The sequence below is a fragment of the Mus musculus genome, chromosome 19 (assembly GCF_000001635.26).
Source record: "Mus musculus strain C57BL/6J chromosome 19, GRCm38.p6 C57BL/6J".
Lineage (NCBI taxonomy): Eukaryota > Metazoa > Chordata > Mammalia > Rodentia > Muridae > Mus > Mus musculus.
This window is the reverse complement of record NC_000085.6, coordinates 25192339-25212854: the sequence shown is the minus strand read 5'-3', so window position 1 is coordinate 25212854 and position 20516 is coordinate 25192339. Positions and strand designations below refer to the sequence as shown.

At 47.6% G+C, this 20516-nt stretch overlaps 1 protein-coding gene across 3 annotated transcripts in view; it reads right to left on the bottom strand.

Annotated features, from left to right (window-relative positions):
* Positions 1–10422: 10422 nt before the first annotated feature.
* The window catches only part of Dock8 (dedicator of cytokinesis 8), a 203112-nt gene continuing 193018 nt past the window's right edge, over positions 10423–20516 (bottom strand). The window contains exons 46-48 of one of the 3 annotated variants that reach the window (NM_028785.3): positions 19340–19446; positions 12311–12481; positions 10423–11868 (exon numbers count right to left, since the gene is read on the bottom strand). In NM_028785.3, the coding sequence (NP_083061.2) occupies positions 11808–11868; positions 12311–12481; positions 19340–19446 (339 nt within the window). In that variant the 3' untranslated portion in view covers positions 10423–11807. The remainder of the gene's footprint in view (positions 11869–12310; positions 12482–19339; positions 19447–20516) is intronic. The other 2 variants (XM_006527435.3, XM_011247397.3) reach the window with 2 other exon arrangements.

Here is a 20516-nt window from a genome sequence, read left to right as displayed (position 1 = left end):
GGCTGGGAATCTCTCTCCATGGCCACAGGAGCTGGTGGCAAGGCTTGTCCTGTCTCAGCAGATCTGGAAAGAGAACCAGAGGAGGGCTATATCTCTCAAGGACATATCCCTAATAGTGTTTGTCCATTAACTATGTCCCCAAAGGGTCCGTAGGGAACTAAGGTGCCAACAGGTGAGCTGGGGAGAAAATTCACATTCAAACTATAACAATCACAGTCGGTAAGAAGTGGGATTTCAGGCTGAACCAGAGTGAGCGCTCATGACACTGCCTTCCTGCCCGTCAAAAGTCAAAAGCCAAGCTTCTGGTCAAGGCCGTGCCACTCAAATGCACTCAAGTCCCATTTAATCTGATCTCCAGGCTGACCTAGTATAACACCTCTTATAACAGGCAGCCAGTCACCAGACAGACAGGCAGGCACCTATCTTATACTCACACATGCCCTGATGGCATTTAGGAAGTCTTGGTGAGGTATATGAATAATAATGCGTGGGTGTTGGCACCCATGGAGAGTCTCTCTGTAGCCAGTTGATTAACTCCATCTTAATCAAACGGGGAAATAAACTTTTGTTCTGGGTGTAAGACCACCCCTGCACTCCCCCACAGATGACCATAGATTGCTGAGATTTTCATGGAAGGCACACATAAATGAGGGTATGTGATGATCCCCAGCCAACCAAATCATATTTTCTTAGCATAAACAAACAAACAAACCAGTTAGCCTCATTATTGGAGACCTGTAGGTATTTAATTACCACTTATGGCTGAAGGTCACAGAGCTGTGATGTGATATGTTTATTGGGGTTTTTCAGCTGCTGGTCCTTGCCCTGATGTTCCAGTTGCAGGCTTGAAAAAAGAACTGGGAATGATGAGACAGTCTCCAAGAGCGCGTGCTGCCTTCTCTAACTCTTGCTGGTTTCAATGTAGGGATATTCTATGGGCCTTCTAATTAATCAGACTCCGGTTAAATTTTACATTGTAGTGGTCTCTCTTATAAAGAAGAATCACTAGCTGGAGTATTGCAAGGCTCTGGAGAGGGGGAGTGGGGTGGGGTTGGGGGGTGCACTATCCTAAGGCTTGAATATGGTAGGTGATGGTTCAGTGCAAATCCATTTATATCCATTTTTATATCCATTAGCCATGAAGAGACTTAGTAAGCTTTTCTTGAATAATGGTTATTTATTTGCTCACAGTTCTCCAACCTAAACTGGGCTTAGCTGGGTGTTTCTCTATTGGTCCCATGGTTCCACAACTACAGCCCCTCCAACTGCCCCGCCCCCTGCTTTTATCTTCAGCGGGTGGTTGGCTTGCACTGGGGCTGGAAATCCAAGATGGCTTCTCTTAACACGTCGGACATCTGGCAAAGCTGTTTGGAATAGTTAAGTGTGGGTCCCCCCACCCCAGCCCCTCTCAATGTTTGGCCAACAAGGTCAGCTGTGTAGATGTTTAGTGTGCAGCCATATGAGGTCCTCAGTCAGAAAGAACCTGGTTTTTTTTAACATGCGGTTGCTATTTTGTCCTAAGTGGGTTGTTTTTTGTTGTTTTTGGTCAACCTGACAGAAGCTAAGGTCATCAGGGAAGAGGCTCTTCGGTTGAGAAAATTCCTGCACCAAGTTGCCTGTAGGCAAGTCCGTGGGGGCATTTTCTTGACTGCTAATTGTTAGAGGAGGATCTAGCTCAGAGCAAGCTCACGCCTGACCAGGCTGACCTGGATTGGAATAGAAAGGAAGTTGAGCAAGACAGAAAGCAGTTCTCCAGTTTCTGCCTCAGTCCTAGACTTCTGCCATGAGTTCCTGACCTAACTTCACTCAGAAACGGGGTACGAACTGAGAGTTGTAAGAGAACAGAAACCCTTCCCTCCCCAACTTGTTTTTTGGTCAGCTGTATTTTATCACAGCAACAGAAATCCAGAGACAGCAATGCCTTCAAATCATTAGTAATTTTCAAAGGAGACATTCTACATTTCTATTTTCTCCCGAGGCCTCAAATTACTTTAGCAGTCTTTTTTTTTTTTTTTTTTTTTTTTTTTTTTTTTTAAAGATTTATTTATTTATTATATGTAAGTACACTGTAGCTGTCTTCAGATACACCAGAAGAGGGCATCAGATCTCATTACGGGTGGTTGTGAGCCACCATGTGGTTGCTGGGATTTGAACTTCAGACCTTCGGAAGAGCAGTCGGGTGCTCTTACCCACTGAGCCATCTCACCAGCCCTTTAGCAGTCTTTATAGGCAAATCTCTTTCCTGCACGGAGAGCTGTCAGACATCTTCAACACTTGCCTGGAACTGGTGCAGTGTCACCTGACTGTGTTCTACGGGCCAAGGCAGTTTACAAAGACCACCCCTATTCAAGGCAGGAGCACGCAAGTGTTTACAGCCATCGCCTCTAGTTTCTTACTTCCAGAATCCCAGGAGCAGCAGATCCTAAGAGAGCTATAGAGATCTTTGTATCAACCACCACGTATGTCCCCTCTCCAAGCTAGCTACCTCATAAACAGGAGGTTTTACGGCAGACAGTGAGAAACGGCCTAGAAATGTGGTTTAACCACCTTTTACCCACATCTCAGGAAAGTGGAAAGACGTTGAAACTCAGGACCCAGGACAATGTCTTACTGTTGGAAGTCACATTGGCCAGCCAGCCACGGCTTTGGGCGGGAGAACTTGTCCATCAGAAAAGCAGCTGCCTCTTCTAAGACCGTGGGTAAGGCGGCTATCTACACGCAGCTGTGAGTAAATTGGGCCACATGGCGTGATGGAAAAGCTTCTCTTTATTTACCAGTCATTTAAGTGCCCATAATTATGTGCAGCACAGTGTTTGCACCTGTAGGGATATAACTGTGGCCCTAGGAGAGAAGGCTTGCTTCTTTTAAGTCACATAAGGGTGTGTCTTGTTAATTCTGGTTCAAGTGGGAATTGGAGATTAAGGGGAACAGGACATTGGTTCATGCCGTTCCTTGTGACTGGGGACTTGGTCCCAGTTGTTGCTGGCTGGCTTACATGTATCCCCACGTGCTTACTGTTGTGATTATAAAAAGATAAAGGAATATTAAGAATATGGTCTTGGTGAGGTATGGGGAAAGGGGGTGTCTCGGCGGGCCTATGCCAAGGCATCCCTTCCCCCTGAGGGACCAGCCACACGACGGTATAGTATAGAATAGAGTTTATTCAGGGCATGGGGAGGGGAGTTAAGAGAGTAGTAGAGGCAGAGAGAAAGGCAGAGAGAGGGAGAGAGTAGAGAAGTAGAGGCCGGCCATGACCATGAGCACATGGAGGGAGGGTGGGAAGAGAATGGGGAGAGAGGGGGAGCAAGAGGGCAAGAGGCAAGAGATGAGAGACAGGAGTAAGAGAGTAACAGAGGAAGGGGCAAGCAGCCCCTCTTATCTTGGGCCAGGCCTACCCGGCTGTTGCCAGGTAACTGTGGGGCAGAGCTTAGACAGAATCCTAACACACCACCAGTGTATCACAGAGGGTCAGAAGAAAGCATTCCTGCACTGAAAGGCCAAGGGATAGCTCGTTAAAGAAGGGCTGGAAACTGCTTCGTTCCACTTACTTGATTTGATTCCTCTCTGGGAAGGAAGATGACAGATTCGGGTCCTCAGGAGGAGGGGTTCCTACGTGGATACTCTACCTCTTGACCCTGTCCTCAGCGTGCCTTCTCCTCTCAACACCATGGGCTCTTTTGTGGGGTTTCCAGACAGGGTTTCTGTGTAGTTCCGTGTCCTGCAACTCACTCTGTAGGCCAGGCTGGCCACAAACTCAGAGATGTCTCTCCCTCTGGAGTGTGGGATTAAAGGCGTCTGCCGCCACCACCGCCACCGCCACAGGCTTCCCCATGTTCTTGACCAACCCCTTTCTTCCACTCCCTCAGTCAGCCTCAGGAGGCCCCATCTCTTTCCCTCAGTGCACAGCGTCCCCTTTCTTTCCCTCTTGGTCTCTTCACTGTATGCAGCCAGCATCTTCCCCAACCTTCCACAGTAGACTCAGGGTGCGATGCCTCTCTTGGGTCATGGTGGGCTCTTGTTCCCTTCTTGTGGGACGGACTTTGACCTCTGGCTGTCCCCTGGATCCTGGGTGGAAGCAAGCGTGCCTGGGGTGGAGGTTCTCCTCTGGGTCCTTACTAGCCCCTCCCCCACACTTCCATTCGCTCTTTCATTCCAAGCACACACATCTAGGTAAATGGTCTGGGTGCCCACTTGAAGGGGCCACAGGAAGAAATGTTAGGACCGCACCCACTTGCTAAGATTTTTACTTCGATTGCTACACTGACTTCAATCCCCGAAGCTTCTCTAAATGCTTTTTTGACCAAGCGAAGCCTGACAAGGTGGGGGAGGGGGAGAGATGGAGCAGGTATTTTCCTTTTCTCATTTCCAGTTACTCTTTAAGACACAGGCTGTAACGCTTTTCTGTCTCCCAAACCTCCCCCAAAACCACTCTGCGCGTGGCCACTAGGACCCCTGCAAACACTCGAGTTGCTAAACTTTTAAACCTGCTATTGCCACGAAGCCCTTGGTTCAATTCCTGGTGGATTAGAGCCATTGAGTTTCCTATCAATTGCTGAATTCCACGCAATCCTCTTTAGAAACCGTTTGCTTCCATGCTCAATCCAGAGGCATGCACGGCCCCAACTGCAAAATCGGAGTCCAGAAGTGCCCCGGGGGAAGGCTGCAGACAAAGCCCGGCTTCTGACCAGCAGTGTTACTTTAATTATTGCAAATCCGTCATGGCTGCCAAGCCCTCTCTTGCGTTCCTATTATTAACTGGGAACCTTGCCGGCCAGTGGCTTTGTTTCCAGTGGAAGTCTGTGGGCTTTGATTGCCCAGGGGGGCGCTTCCCGCCGGGGTGGATACCGGTGGGCCGGTGCAGTACTATATTAACCTCCCGGGTAGCAGGCAGTGCACGGGGAGGCTTGCAAGGGGGTCGGGTCGGGTTCCAGCTCTGTATGCAATACATCCTCTGTGTTCCTGTTGCTTATCCTTCCTTCTGCCCAGAGGACCTTGTTAGCCTTCGCCAGGTTGTGAAAGCTGGCAAGGCAAGTGGGGCAGACTAAGCATTTGTTTTCTGGTAAGTCAGGCCTCTGTCCTGCCCGCACCTTTGGCCTTGATCAAGGTTAGCAGCAGCGGCACCGGATGCATTGTGTGTGGGGGTGGTGTCTAAACTTTCTCTAGGTGACAGAGTTATCTTACATTTTGGGTAGCGCTTTTGAGTTTCCAAAACCTGTTCTCATGCATTCATGATCTCATTGGAGTTCCTCAGGTTGGAAGGAGGGTTCGTCTTTCATGGTGAAAAATTTCCAAAGCTCAGATCCCTAAACAAGTTAGTCAGCTTTACAGGACTACTGAGCGGAAGAGCAGGGAACAAGGCCTTCTGCTCCTAACCCTAAAGACTTCCGTCCGTGCCTACACAGACATTGTAAGGTCTCAGAATAACCCGAAGTTTGTGGGGTAGAGGGACAGTTTGTTATCTGCAATGTCATCCCTGCAGAAAAGAGCTAGCAAGGGGCAGAGGTGAGGTGGTAGCTGGGTTTCCCTCTGCAGCTTTCAAGGTTGTAACATTTGAAAATCACCGCCCCCTACGTTTGCTGCCAGTGTGTTCCCAAGGGGAACGTAGTAAAAAGGTGACAACCATTCAGCTCTTAGGCTAACGAACGTCACACATGTCCCCCTCTGGGACTGGAGAGATTGCTCCGGTTAGGTTAAGAGTACTTTTTTCTCTTGCACAGGACATGAGTTCAGTTCCCAGAAACCACGTGGTGGCCCGCAGCTATGCGTGACTGGAGACCTAATGGCCTCTCTTGACCTCTGCAGGTACCAGGCGCACATAGGGGTGCACGTACATACATTAACGCAGGCAGAACACTCACATAAAATAAGTTTTTTTTAAAATAAAAAGTACTCCTCCAAGTAGGAACTGGGGCGGGGTCAGCAACGGGCCAGAGAGTGATGCTGCCAAAACCTACAATGGACGCACTGAGGACCTGGGACAGGACATGGCAGCTACTTGCTTGGGGTTTTCAACCAAGGGCAGGCTGCACACCTCTTCTGAAGTCCTTCAGAACTAAAGACTTTAAAACTATCCAATACTTTGCTTTTTAATCAGGCTTTGCAAGGCTGGGTTTAAAATGATTAAAGATAGGATATGGGGTAGTTCAGAGAAAACAGTAAGAAAGGATTTTTTTTTTTCTTCAAGGCTCTCTGGGTAGCCCTGGCTGTCCTGGAACTCACTCTGTAGACCAAGATGGCCTTGAACTCAGAAATCCACCTGCCTCTGCCTCCCAAGTGCTGGGATTTAAAGGTGTGTGCCACCACTGCCTGGCAGGAAAGGCAATCTTAATTCTCTTGCAAGCATGGGGAGGCGTGGGGTAGGCTAATGGGTGGGAAGCTCTTCTGGGGCCAATAGATGCTATTACTTCTCTTCTCATAGGCCCTTCTCTTTATCCCAGAGCTACACAAAATGAAGTCTGGCAGCAATCAGCCCCTTGAGCCATCTAATCCATTATTCAGTCTCCTCACACATTTGTTGACAATCAGTATAATTCAGACGCTTAGGGATCCAGTGCTGCGCAAGTACTGTGGTTTTGATGTTTGCTGTGTTCTCCTTAAATCTTTTATCCTGTTTCCCTGTTGACAGCTTTTCTCCCACTCCGGGCTCACCTCTAGTTCTCTGGTTCTGATTTCTGATGATTTGCATAATTTTTTTTAAATGGCAACTCACCACAATAGGTGAGTTTCTGATGTAGCAACCCCTCCCCGTCTTTTCTAGTCTCCCCACTCTTCTTCAGGACAGGAACCCCTAATCTTCATTTGTCAGTACTGCATGACTCCTCCTAGGGCCCATCTTGCCAGGCCAGTGGTTACAGAGCTATATATGAAGCCCATGGGAATGCTGGCCTCCACACGAGGTCTTCTGATTGCATTTGCTTTAAAAAAAGAATGCCCTGGGCTAATAGCCACTTATCAGTGAGTACATATCATGTGAGTTCTTTTGTGATTGGGTTACCTCACTCAGGATGATACCCTCCAGGTCCATCCATTTGCCTAGGAATTTTATAAACTCATTCTTTTTAATAGCTGAGTAGTACTCCATTATGTAAATGTACCACATTTTCTGTATCCATTCCTCTGTTGAGGGACATCTGGGTTCTTTCCAGCTTCTGGCTATTATAAATAAGGCTGCTATAAACATAGTGGAGCATGTGTCCTTCTTACCAGTTGGAGCATCTTCTGGATATATGCCCAGGAGAGGTATTGCTGGATCCTCCGGTAGTACTATGTCCAATTTTCTGAGGAACCGCCAGACTGATTTCCAGAGTGGTTGTACAAGCTTGCAATCCCACCAACAATAGAGGAGTGTTCCTCTTTCTCCACATCCTCGCCAGCATCTGCTGTCACCTGAATTTTTGATCTTAGCCATTCTGACTGAGGTGAGGTGGAATCTCAGGGTTGTTTTGATTTGCATTTCCCTGATGATTAAGGATGCTGAACATTTTTCAGGTGCTTCTCAGCCATTTAGTATTCCTCAGGTGAGAATTCTTTGTTTAGCTCTGAGCCCCATTTTTTAATGGGGTTATTTGATTTTCTGGAGTCCACCTTCTTGAGTTCTTTATATATATTGGATATTAGTCCCATATCTGATTTAGGATTGGTAAAGATCCTTTCCCAATCTGTTGGTGACCTTTTTGTCTTATTGACAGTGACAAGATGCAATTTGCAAAACACATGAAACTCAAGAAGAATGAAGACCAAAGTGGGGACACTTTGCCCCTTCTTAGAATTGGGAACAAACACCCATGGAAGGAGTTACAGAGACAAAGTTTGGAACTGAGACGAAAGGATGGACCATCTAGAGACTGCCACACCTGGGGATCCATTCCATAATCTGCCTCCAAATGCTGACACCATTGCATACTCCAGCAAGATTTTGCTGAAAGGACTCTAATATAGCTATCTCTTGTGAGGCTATGCCTGTGCCTGGCAAACACAGAAGTGGATGCTCACAGTCAGCTATTGGATGGAACACAGGGCCTCCAATGGAGGAGCTAAAGAAAGTATCCAAGGAGGTAAAGGGGTCTGCAACCCTATAGGTGGAACAACAATATGAACTAACCAGTACCCCCCGGAGCTCGTGTCTCTAGCTGCATATGTAGCAGAAGATGGCCTAGTTGGCCATCACTGGGAACAGAGGCCCCTTGGTCTTGCAAACTTTATATGCCTCAGTACAGGGGAACACCAGGGCCACGAAGTGGGAATGAGTGGGTAGGGGAGTGGTGGGGGGGAGGGTATGGGGGGCTTTTGGGATAGCATTTGAAATGTAAATGAAGAAAACACCTAATAAACAAAAAAAAAATTAAAAAAAAAAAAAAGAATGCCCTGATAGTGAGTCCTCTGACTTAACTGCTTCCTCCCCCCCCCCCGCCCCCCGGGCTCCGTGATGACTACTGGTTTCCTTGGGGATATCTGTGTTCTGTGATGGTATTGACCCCACTTCTAGTTCAAAGAGAAGCCGTTTCAGTTAGTGTGAACTCAGGGATAATCGCACTGAGAAGTCTGGGACCTAGGGGTTTTCCTCTTTGCAGGGTTTGGTGACTTGAGGCTACAAGCTTCATCATGCTGAAACTTTAGGGACCACTGTTGGCAAAACCCCAGGAAAATATGAACAACGGCCCCAGGATGTGCTGTGGATCCCGAATGAAACCGAGTCTGAATCAGTTCCACTACTGAACCAGTGTACGGAACGAGCCAATAAATTCTAATACCCACTTTTGTTGTTTGCGACAGGGTCTGACTACATGGCTCTGGCTGGCTTAGAACTCACAGAGATCCACCTGCATCTGCCTCCTAAGTGCCAGGATGAAAGGAACGCTAGACTCTGCCCAGCTCTAAAACAAATTTTTTTGAAAATATCTATTTGAAATCTTCTGTTCCTTAATAAAGATTACCAAGGCAGATATATCCTTAGCCCAGGAGTCCATGTGGCATTCTGTAGTATCCATCCCCTGACTCCTAAAACTAGTTGTAGATATTCCTTGGTGTTGGTCACCTTTGTATTCTGGGAGGGACTAGCCATCTTGAGCAGCAAGTAGCTTTACCTTTTTCCCAGGCAGGTGACAAATATGTGTACCGTTGTGATTTTAAAATACGTTTAGAAGTTTTTTTTTTTTTAAAGATTTATTTATTTATTATATGTAAGTACACTGTAGCTGTCTTCAGACACTCCAGAAGAGGGAGTCAGATCTTGTTACGGATGGTTGTGAGCCACCATGTGGTTGCTGGGATTTGAACTCTGGACCATCGGAAGAGCAGTCGGGTGCTCTAACCCACTGAGCCATCTCACCAGCCCTAGAAGTTTTTTTTAATGTTTAAAAAAAAATTAAATTCTTTGACATGGGGTGCGTGGGATGGCTCAGAGGTTAAGTGCATGTGCTGCTCCTGCAGAGGACCTGGGGTGGTTTCGCCGTGCTCACACGGTAACTCCCAACCTCCTGGAAATCCAGCTGCAGGGGAACCTGATGCTGTACTCACGTGAACCTGTGCTCCTCTTACACACACGTATTTGAAAGCCAAGGTTAAAACCCTTTGCCACGCCCCACTGAGGAGGCAGAGGTGAGCCGCTTTCTCCTTGATGTCAGCTGAGCTTGACTGGGGGCGTGTGACTTCATCATAAAAGACAGTCCTGTTTTTGCCTTTCAGTGCACATGTTCCTGAAGGAAATCAACTCCATAAAAATGGTCAAGTCCCCTAGGGAAAAAAAACGAGAGGGAGAAAAACCAAGGCCACCGGCCGTAAGCAGCCTCAGCTTTCCAGAGCTATGAAAGAGCCAAGAGTTCGCTCAGGTGAGAGCTACAGTGGCCAAGCTCTTGAACACACCACATGCAAAACACCACGACTGCTCCCAGAGTGCCCAGCTTGGGAGCTGGTTACTAATCCCAGTCAGGTATGTACAAGTGTTCACACTCATTTATATCCTTAGGTGCGGTGACATGTGTCCCCTGAAGGAGGGAGAATGAAACAAATCAGGGGATTCCATCTGAGTTTTTCTTTAGGGCAGTGGTTCTCAACCTGTGGGTGGAGAACCCTTTGTGGGTCGACAGACCCTTTCAAAGGGATCATGTATCAGATATCTTGCATATCAGCTATTTAAAATTCATTACAGTAGCAAAATTACAGCTATGAAGTATCGACAAAATGGTTGGGGGTCGCCACAACATGAGGAACTGTGTTAAAGGGTCACAACATTAGAAAGATTGAGAGCAGCTATTCTAGGGCTTGCCCAAAACAAAAGGGCTTTCATGTATGGCCAGGATTCTTGTTTGAGAAGATACCTGATTTATGTCATGCCAAGGTATGTTTAAAGTGCCCCACTCCTAACTCCATTTCCCTAGAATACACACTCAGATCAAGGGCCAATCAAGGTCTTTGTTTATGCTAGTTTAAATAAGTGCAGCCAGCAAGCCATTTATTTTTTCCAACATCTTCCTTCAGAATAAGGTCACTCATGCCCAATGGTATGTGTGAACATTTCAGTACTGACAACTGAGAACTCTGTTCCAACCAGAAGGATTAGGACATTGCACTAGGGCCACTCTGGAGGGCACTGCTTGACTAAGGCCAGTCCTACCAGGGTCTCTGAAGCTTCACAGCACTTTGAGTTGTCAAAGTCACAAACAGCAGTGGCACAGGGAAGCATTTTGCAATTTATTTATTTATTTATTTATTTGTTTGTTTATTTATTTATTTATTTATTTATGAGACATGGTCTCATTGTGTAATCTGGCTGTCCTGGAACTCGCTCTGTAGACCAGGCTGGCCTTAAACTCAGAGATCCACCTGTCTCTGTCTTCTGAGTGCTGGGACTAAAGGCGTGCATTGTCACCCCACTTGCTTATCATTCTTATTCTGTCTTTAGCATTAGGTAAGGTCATGAGTTGTATGAAAATATATAATTTAATTCTCAAACCATAGGTTTCTTTCCCTCTTCCAAGTTCACTGTAAAAACAATCCAAAGCATATATCCCTGTAGCACACAGAGGACACAATGTTCTGAAATGAATGTCTTGTAGAAAAATGACCTTATCCCGGAGAAAAAGGAGGCAGTGAGAGCAAGTGTACAGGGAACCGGCAAGATGTCCTAGGAGAACTGCTCCCGCTCTGGGGCATGTGCTGTCAGTGCTGTGTGGCCGGGCGACCTGGACTGTCTGTCTCGTACAACTGTCCCCTGCGTAGAGGTGGACTCACTCAGCTTAACAGAAGCAACAATGCAGCAATAACTAGACGGCACATAGTCCGGCAGCTCAGGAGAGGTGTGGAGCGCTCCATCTATTTCCTGTAAGACTTTTTCTCACAGATATATTGGAAAATGGTTCACTCTTCTGGAGTTTTATCTTTTCTTCTCACCAAAGGGATGAGTGAAATTCACTCGGAATAGGTTGCTGGACAGTGTTCCACTCTTCTGTCCACAATTTGAGTTTATCTTAGGAATTCAAACATAGGTCAGAAGAAGTCACTTTCTGGGAGGCCTGTGACCAGCCAAGCCACTCAGCAGAAACAGCTTAGGCCTTCCTTCTACAGCACTGTGAAAAATACTTTAATAAATACAATTATCCCCTGATTTACCCACCCCACCCCAACCCCTGACATGGTCAAGATAGTCCACAATACACTTGGGTATCATTCTGTGGTCATAGACCCCCCAAGTTTCCAGAGCACTGGCTGGGCAGGGACTGTGGAGTCAGTCTTGGGTGGCTGCTGTGGACGTACCAGCGAGTCCTTCCAGGTAGTGGGGCCCCAGTCGTCACCGGCAAAGGTGGCTTTTTTCAGCTGCCCTGTGACAACTGGGTTTCACATTTCCTGAAACTAGATCTGTGGAAAGAGTCCCTGAAATTAAGGAGAGAGAGAGAGAGAGAGAGAACAGAAGGATTGGTTAGCCTTTTAAAGAGACTGCTGTTTTAAAGAGACGGTTGGGAGAAAATTATGAACCAGAAAGCTATTGGTCCTGGGGAACTTAGTAAATAAAAGAAGACCTGAGACCCATTCCTGTTGTTCACCCCTGCCCCTCCAGCCCCCTACACATCTACACACACACCAGCTACACTGGATGGACTTGGGAATTCGCTGGCACAAGGCCAACAAGAAGGGGCTTGGTGAGTTCAGGGAAAGGTTTGGACTGAATGCAGACCACAGACTGGCTGGAGGCTGGACTCCAGCCCCAGTCCACCCTGGGCTGTCTGCTTTGTGCATGAGCAGCCGAGCAAGCTGGATTTGTGGTGCCCCCATGATCTCTGATGCCCAGGAAGAGGCTACACTGGCCCCTCCTTACCTCTTCTGACTGTCAACTCTGAATATGGGCTTGTAGAGCTCTGGGATTTTCCGCTCAATCATGGGCCTGAGGCTGTCTCTCAGCTTGTTGTAGTTCTTCTTCAGCTCCTGCTGGTACTCCCGCTGCTCTGCGGTGATGAGTCGCCTGTTCTTCTCCACGGCCTCTCCGCATCTGAGGGAGAGAGAGGCGGTTGCAGGTCCTCAGTGTTTGTGCTTTAGTGACTGGAAAACAGTCACAGTAAGTCTGCTTCTTGTCTAAGTGTCTCCCTAAGGCACAGTGCTGACGAAGCACCGGCTGTCAGCTGGATGGGGATTGACTGGGGATGTGATTGCGTCATGAGGCTCTGGAACTCATTCACAGACTAGTCCTTTGATAGGGTCCTAGTCTGATAGGCACTTGGGACAAAACGGGGAAGGAGTCCTTGAGATGAGTACATCTTGTCTGCAGCCTCATCATCATCTGGCCACTGTGAGATGAACAGCTTCCTGGAAAGCAAGCTTCCAACCATACTGCTCTGCCTTCTTGCAGGCTGGATCCACTTGGTCATAGACTGAAATCCCAGAAACCGTGAGCCAAATAAACCTGTACTCCTAGCAGGTTTTTCTGTTCACCACGATGTAAAGTTTAGAACCACAAACTCTAGTATATATATAAATGTGTGTGTGTGAACATATATGCATGTGCCTGTAATAGTACTCACAGATTAAAGGAGGACATGGGGTAGGCCCCTCTATTACATCTGCCTTATCTCTTTGAGCAAGGTCTCTTGCTAAGCCTGGGGCTTATGATTTTTGCCGTGGCAGTCCAGCAAACCTTAGAGATACCAATCTTTCAGTCTCCCCTTTCCTCCTCGCTGGGATTATGGGAAGGTGTGGGACCATATCCTGCTTGTTACAGGAGTGCTGGGATCTGAACTCAGGTCCTTATGTCTGTGCAGCAAGTGTACTTACCCACTGAGCCATCACTACAGCCCCACTAAGAGTGTTTTCAACCCTGATGGATTATCAGATCCCCCATAGAGCTTTCAAGACACAGACTGTTAGGCCCTGCGTCAGAGTCAGAACTGTGGGGTTCTCTCTAAAGCCCGGGCATTCAGCTTAGAGCCTTGAAGAAAGCTAACTTACTTGGGCAAATGGGCTTAGAAAAATGCTGCCCCAAGAGGTGGAATACAAACTTGCTATGAGCACAAGGCCTTTAATGAAAAAGTTATTTTGCAGGATTGCAATCTGAAGCTCGTACCACACAAGGCATTAAACTAAGAAGTCCTAAGGCATCAGGAACCTATAGAAAGTCCCCCCCTCACTTTGTTAGGGTGCATGGCCACCCACAGGAGGGTGATTCCTGCCTAAGGTGAGTTTGTGAGAGAAATGACAAGCCCAAACTTACAGATTTAAAAAATGAGGAAAGTGCTGGGTGAGAGAGAGAGAGAGAGAGAGAGAGAGAGAGAGAGAGAGAGAGAGAAGCTGTAAGCTGGGTGTGGCATGTGTCTTTAATCCTAGCACTGGGGAGGGAGAGGCAGGCAGGTCTACACAGGGAGACCCCTGCTCCCCAACCCCCCAAGAGAAAAGGAATTAGAGATTACAGAACAAAGTAAGAAAAAAAACAAAACAAAACAAAACGAGTAAGGGTGGCCAGAGAACCCCTGTATCAGAACAACTCATCAAACAGCAACAGAGGAGAGACGAAGAGAAATCAACAGACAGGTTAAGGTAGACACCACTGGGGAAACAATAAGAATGGTAAGGATAACTGTCCAGAACTGAAAACAGGGCTGACTGCCCCACTGTGGCGGAACTCTAGTGTTAACACAGACAAATCCTCAACCCCCGTGGTTCTCTGACTTTCGGGACCAAATAACTGCAGCTGTTCTGAGTCAGCCTCAGCTCCAGAAATCCTCCCTCCATAACTGTTCCTCCAGGCACAGGGCACGGGGACAGAGAGTGTGTCCAAGGGAGTGGGGTGGGGTGAGGCAGAGGAAGGGCAGAGACGATCACTACACCAAGGTTATAGTTTTCTTGTTAGTCACTACAGGTGAGATGAGGAAGGCCAAAGAGCTGTGCTCATGCCCATGAGAAAGTGTGTGTGTGTGTGTGTGTGTGTGTGTGCATAAGCAGCTACACCTGGCTCAAATTTCTTCTTAGCGCCCTTAACTTAGCTATCCTTAGTGTGTTACAGGAGACCCAAGGTCACAGGGGTCATCCCTTGTTAACCTGATTCCTAGAAGCCTCTGTCATTTAACACTGTCTCCCCGGAAAGCATCCAGATCTGTTTCCACAGACACCATGCACACTGACCCAAACCCTCTTAAAAACCACCAACGTCACACATTACTGTCTGCCTCTGAGCCAGCATATACACTGCTGGGACAGTAGCCACACAGTCTTGTAAAAGTGCCTGTAATATGGCTGTCTCTAATTCAAATACAAAAAATAAAATTTAAGACACTGAATCCTTCTAAAAATTATTTTTATTTTATTTTACTTAACCTTTTAAAATCATCTATTGTTAATTGTGTGTGTGTGTGTGTGTGTACACGTGTGTGCTTGCTTATGTATACACATGACTGCAAGTGCCTGAAGAGGCCAGAGGGGTTGGATCTCTCTGGAGCAGGCTTTGCCCTGCCTCCCCAGTGCTAGGATTAAAGGCACATGTCACATCTGGCTTATGGCTTCTCTCTCTTTCTAACTCAGCACTTTCCTCATTTTTTTTTTAATCTGTAAGTTTGGTTTGCCGTTTCTCTCATAAGCTCATCGTAGGCAGGAATTGCTCCCTGTGTGGGTGGCTGTGCCCCCTAAGAAAGTGTGTCCTTAGAGTGGCAGGCAGTTGTGAGCTACCTAGTATGGGTGCTGGGAGCCAAACTCAGGTTCCTTGAAAAAAAACAGTACACACATTTAACTGCAGAACCATTTTTTCAGCACCGCCCCCCATCACTTAATACTTATAATTTGTTAACTGTATTTGTATGTGTGGTGTGTATGCACATGTGGACGCAGGTACATGTGTAGAAGCCAGAGGAAGACATCAGGATTTTTCTTGAGGCAGGGTCTCTTAACTGACCCTGGAACTAGGCTGGTGACCAGCAAACCCCAGCCATTGCCCCATCCACCCCTCTGCTGGGGGTCACCGGTGCATGCACAGCGACATTAAGGTTTATATGTAGGTAGCAGGGATTTGAACTCAAGTCCTCAGACTTGCACAATGCATGCTCTTATCCACTGAGCTATTTCCCAAGCCCCAAGTCTCTGCAGGAGTGAGAGCAATCAGATTAAGTGAGGGAAAACACAGAACCGACTGCAGTGCCTCTGACGGTCTAGTGAGTCTGGGAGAGGAGGGAGGAGACACTTGTCCATCTGCGGTTATGAACCTTTCAGGCATTTCCTCTTAGGAAAAGGCAGAGAAGGCCTTGTCCTCTCTTGGCAGCCATCAGAAGAGTGCTAAGAGTCTAGGAGTGCTGACTGCTGCATGCCAGGCTACAGCTGAGTCCAAAGCCGCTGTCCTGGTGCAGGAGAAGCCACTACAGACTTGGCCAGGGCTGTGTCAACAGAGCTGTCCTTGCGGGAAGGCTGGCTGGGTCTCCTTTGAGCCCTGGGATATCTACCAGTCTGCTGGGAAGCTGAGGAGACAGAGCCCAGTGAAAAGGAGTCTCAGCAGTGGGCCACTCTGTTGTCTATGGTCTCAAACAGTGGCAGCTTCCTCATCGGACTTGGGAGCAGCAAGCAGGTGGGAGAGGGGGGCTTCAGCCACTGCTTTGTGGGAACTTAAAAATCCTTACACTCCTTTTAAACGTAGTTCGGCCATGCGTGGTGGCGCACGCCTTTAATTCCAGCACTCGGGAGGCAGAGGAAGGCAGATTTCTGAGTTCGAGACCAGCCTGGTCTAAAGAGTGAGTTCCAGGACAGCCAGGGCTACACAGAGAAACCCTGTCTCGAAAAACCAAAAAAAAAAAAAAAAGGAGTTTGATGAACTGCCATTTTTGGCCTGTCTGGGATGAAGAGAGGGGAGGTTAACTGTGGTCGTGTCGTCGTGGATGTGGTAGTGGCTGGAAGCATTGTTTTATCTATGGCCTTCCTGCCTTAGGATGTCACCTCTCCACACCGGTGGTACAGAGGGTATGCTGGATTGTGGCAAGCTGGCATGGACCGAGGGTTGGTTCAGAATGGCTGTGTGAACATACTTGTCTTTTTGAAGGGAGGAAGACCAAAGGGGTGACTTGAAGAGTTAAGGTTGGGGGAGCTGGGGGAGAAGTATAAACAGGAGGCCCGGAAGCAGCAGCTTCTGCCCAAAGGCCGCCGCTCCCACGGCCCCAGCACAAGGACGCATCGCACAGTACTGCACAATCTGGATCCAGGCATGGTAGCCGACACTTGTCATTCTAGCACTTAGGATGCTGAGACAGGGGGATTCAAGGGAGAAGGCCAACCTGGGACTACAAAGTGAAACCCTGCCTTAAACACAAAACAAAACCCCCAAACAAACAAACAAACAAACAACCCCAACCCAACCCAAACAAACTAACAAAAGCCAGAGTCTTGGGCCCTACTCCATGCTTACTGAACCATCAGTCTGCATTTGGTTTGATAAGTGCCATCTGGTTTACCCAGAGCATTGCTGCTAGAGAGTTTTGCTATGTTTCCCAGGCTGGTCTGGAGCACACTATGCCCATCAGAGCTGACCCCAAACTCACAGTAAGTCTCCTGCCTCAACTTGCTGAGAATAGCATTTCTTAAGGACTTTGACTTTGAATATCTGTACCCGCTGGTTTTGTGTGTCAAGTTGACACAAGCTGGAGCTATCACAGAGAAAGGAGCCTCCCTTAAGGAAATGCCTCCATGAGATCCAGCTGTGAGGCATTTTCTCAATTAGTGATCAAGGGTGGGAGAGCCCACTGTGGGCAGTGCCATCCCTGGGCTGGTAGTTCTGGGTTGTGTAAGAAAGCAAGCTGAGCAAGCCAGGAGAAGCAAGCCAGTAAGCAGCATCCCTCCATGGCCTCTGCATCAGCTCCTGCCTCCAAGTTCCTGTCCTGCTTGAGTTCCAGTCCTGACTTCCTCTGATGATGAACAGCAATGTGGAAGTGTAAGCTGAATAAACCCTTTCCTCCCCAACTTGCTTCTTGGTCATGATGTTTGTGCAGGAATAGAAACCCTAAGACAGTAACTCTGTTAAAGGATCCTCTTAAGAAGCGAGATAACCACCTGCCCTTGTCCTCGGACTGTAGTTTCCAGAGACCTAGAACACACCCAATAGGGATGGGCTAGGGCACTTCATCTACGTGGAGTCTTGGTTGGGATTGAGTGATCCAGCAGAGGGAGTTGGTGTGAACCCTAAAAGTGCCCCTTCCCTCAGCAAACTTCCTATTCTGTGATATTCTACCCAGAGCTAATGTGGCTCTGATATTTCCCAGCCTGGCCTGCTCTCCAGCTGGCATGGACTTCCATGAGACAGCAGAGCTGGCATTCCTGAGTGAGTCTTACATCCACGCCATCTTCCTGACAGTCATGGCTCCCTCTCACCATCATCTTTCTTCTTCCACCTGAATATTCGAGACAAATAGTAGGTGATAGTTTTCCATAAAGCCTATCCTAGCTCACAATGGACCTGGCCTTTCTGATGTGTGGATTCCTGTATCTGGAATGTTCTTAAGAGTTCTCAGTACATGCTGCACTCTGTTGCTACTCAGTAATGTGACACTTCATCCTGTCACCATGGTCACAGGAATGCCCAGACCTAATTCCCAGGCTGGTCAGAGGTACATAGTGGGACACTGTTTCAGAAAGGAGAGAGAGAGAGAGAGAGAGAGAGAGAGAGAGAGAGAGAGAGAGAGAGAGAGAGAGAACAAAAGCCAATAAAGTACTATGTAGTAAAGAAAATGATGCCTCTTATAGCAGAATTGCTATAAAAAAAGGAAACCAAGTATACCAACATTACTAGATGCCACCTATTGTATATACCCATTTCCAAATACCTGCACTTCACTGCAGGGAGAAGTGTTCTCACACAGCAAAGTTGGGCATTTCTCCGGAAAGCTTGTGATGAGACTCTATCTCTAGTTTCACCCGACAGCAGCCCTCTAGTGGGCTGACCCTAAATTGGGCAAACTAACTTTTAGTTTCCTTTCTCCCTGCCCACCCTGCAAGACTATTCCTGTCCTCGGTCACTGCACCAAGGTTCTGGAAGTAAAGGCAATTGGTACACACACTTCTGACATTTTCTTCTCTTATAAGTGAAGTGGCGTCATACCCCATCTCATCACGTTTTTCTTTCAGGCCCCACTGGAGACCTGAGGTAACTATCTGTGTCTCGGGAATCACAAGGCTCTGACTACAGAGCCATTTTCTGTCTAGGCTGAAGCAGCTGCCCTTAAGACCAGTCGCACAGAAGAAGTCAGTAGGACAGATGAGGCTGGCCTTGCCCAGGTATGTGTCATCTTTGCCAAAGCCCAGTTTTAGAACCTTTCCTAGTTTTAGGCTTCTAAAGGAAATCACTGGATAATTTGCAAACCTACATAGTATAAATACAAACAGCTTTGACTTAAGTGTGTCAGTGACTACCAGCCCAGACAGAAGCAGGGATGGCCAAGAACCAGAAGACCTGCTGCAACTCAGCCCGGCTGCCAACTGGCTGCGTGGCCGTCAGTAAAGTCATCTCCCATCCCCAAACCTCCCATGGCTCGTGTGTAAGGCGAAGATGACGATATCGGTCTTACGACACGACTGTGAGGCCCAGTGCCATGGCAGCCATGAAGCAGCCTACACAAGAAGTGTTAGTTTCTCAGTGGTAGTACAAGCACCATTGGTCTACTGCCCTGGACCTTAAGGTTCAGTGTGTGTGTGTGCATCATAAGCATCTAGCAGGGTTCTTAAACCAGAGTCAATGAGCCAGTAGCTCTGGGTGGTACCTGGGATATGATTCTATTTGTTTTTGTAGTGGTGGGGATGGCACCTAGGGCCTCTTGCGTGTTGGGCAAACACTCCAGTACTGAGCGGTGCCCCCATGCAGTCACGCTCCAGTGTCCACCACCTCCCTTCTTACCGCATTATGAACTCCTTGAAGCACAACCTCAGCTTGTTGTGATGTCGGTAGAGCTTTGGGTCAGCTGGAATTTCAGCCAAGAACACTTGGGCCACCTCCAGTGGTCCCTGATGGAGGGAGGGGAAACAGGAGATGGAGTTGGAATGAAAATGAAATGACTTGGGAGAGAGAGAATGTGGGGAGGGCTCCTTACTTCTGAACATTTAATTTTGTAGCTTGTTTCACTAAAACAAAAAGCCTAGGGAGGTCTTGAATTTCTCAGGAAACGGATTCCCGAGGAGGACCAAGAGTTTTAGGAGACTACGGACTGGCCTAAGGGCATCTTCTCAATCCAATGCTAACCCTACAGCTTTCCCTTCATACCACAAGGTAATGAATGTGACGGCAGCAAAGGCTGCTACTGTGAGCGGCTCCTCTAAAGCGAAGGCTACCTCTATCTGTCCGAGTCTATCTGCTTATCTGGTGGCCCCAGTGGATGAATCATTTTATGTAAACCATGATTTGAAGCAGAGAATTCACAGGCCTCCTGTTTGCTACCTTTGATTCCCCCTAAGTTGAACAGACTTAGAATTTCTGCAGGGGATCCTCAGATAGAGAAGGCGTTGGCTGGGAAGGACAATGGTTATGGGTTTTTGGGTGTGGTGGTGTGAAGAGCCAACATCAAGGGGCCCACTAGACAGAAAGCACTAACTAGGCTTATATGTCTCTCCATCAGAGGCAGTCTTAGTTCTATGCTGAACTTGTGTGTGATGGTTATGACAGGAATGCAAACACTAATCTTGTCAAAGTGGCCTGAGAAGCCAGTCACAGATCAATCCTGTTGGCAAGGTACTTGCTATGTTGGGAATACCTGGTACCTAACCGAGGAGATAGATGGCCTAGGCCTGCCTTTTCTTATCTCTACATACACATTCTTAGAATTTGTCCAAAGCTCTGCATATAGCTACCTATCCTGGACACAAGTCAGCTCTCTGCAACAAGACTCTAGTCCTGGGTCATATTGCCAGATCTGGTTCCAAATGGAGACTTTGAGACAATGGTACTCCTTAAATACAGTCTTCTCCTTTCTGGGATTTTTTTAAAAAGGAAGATTGCATGTAGACTGATTCCTCATCACCTCCTAAGAGTAGAGACCACGTAAACAAACAAGCCCTAACCAAGCTGCCATTAGTGAGCC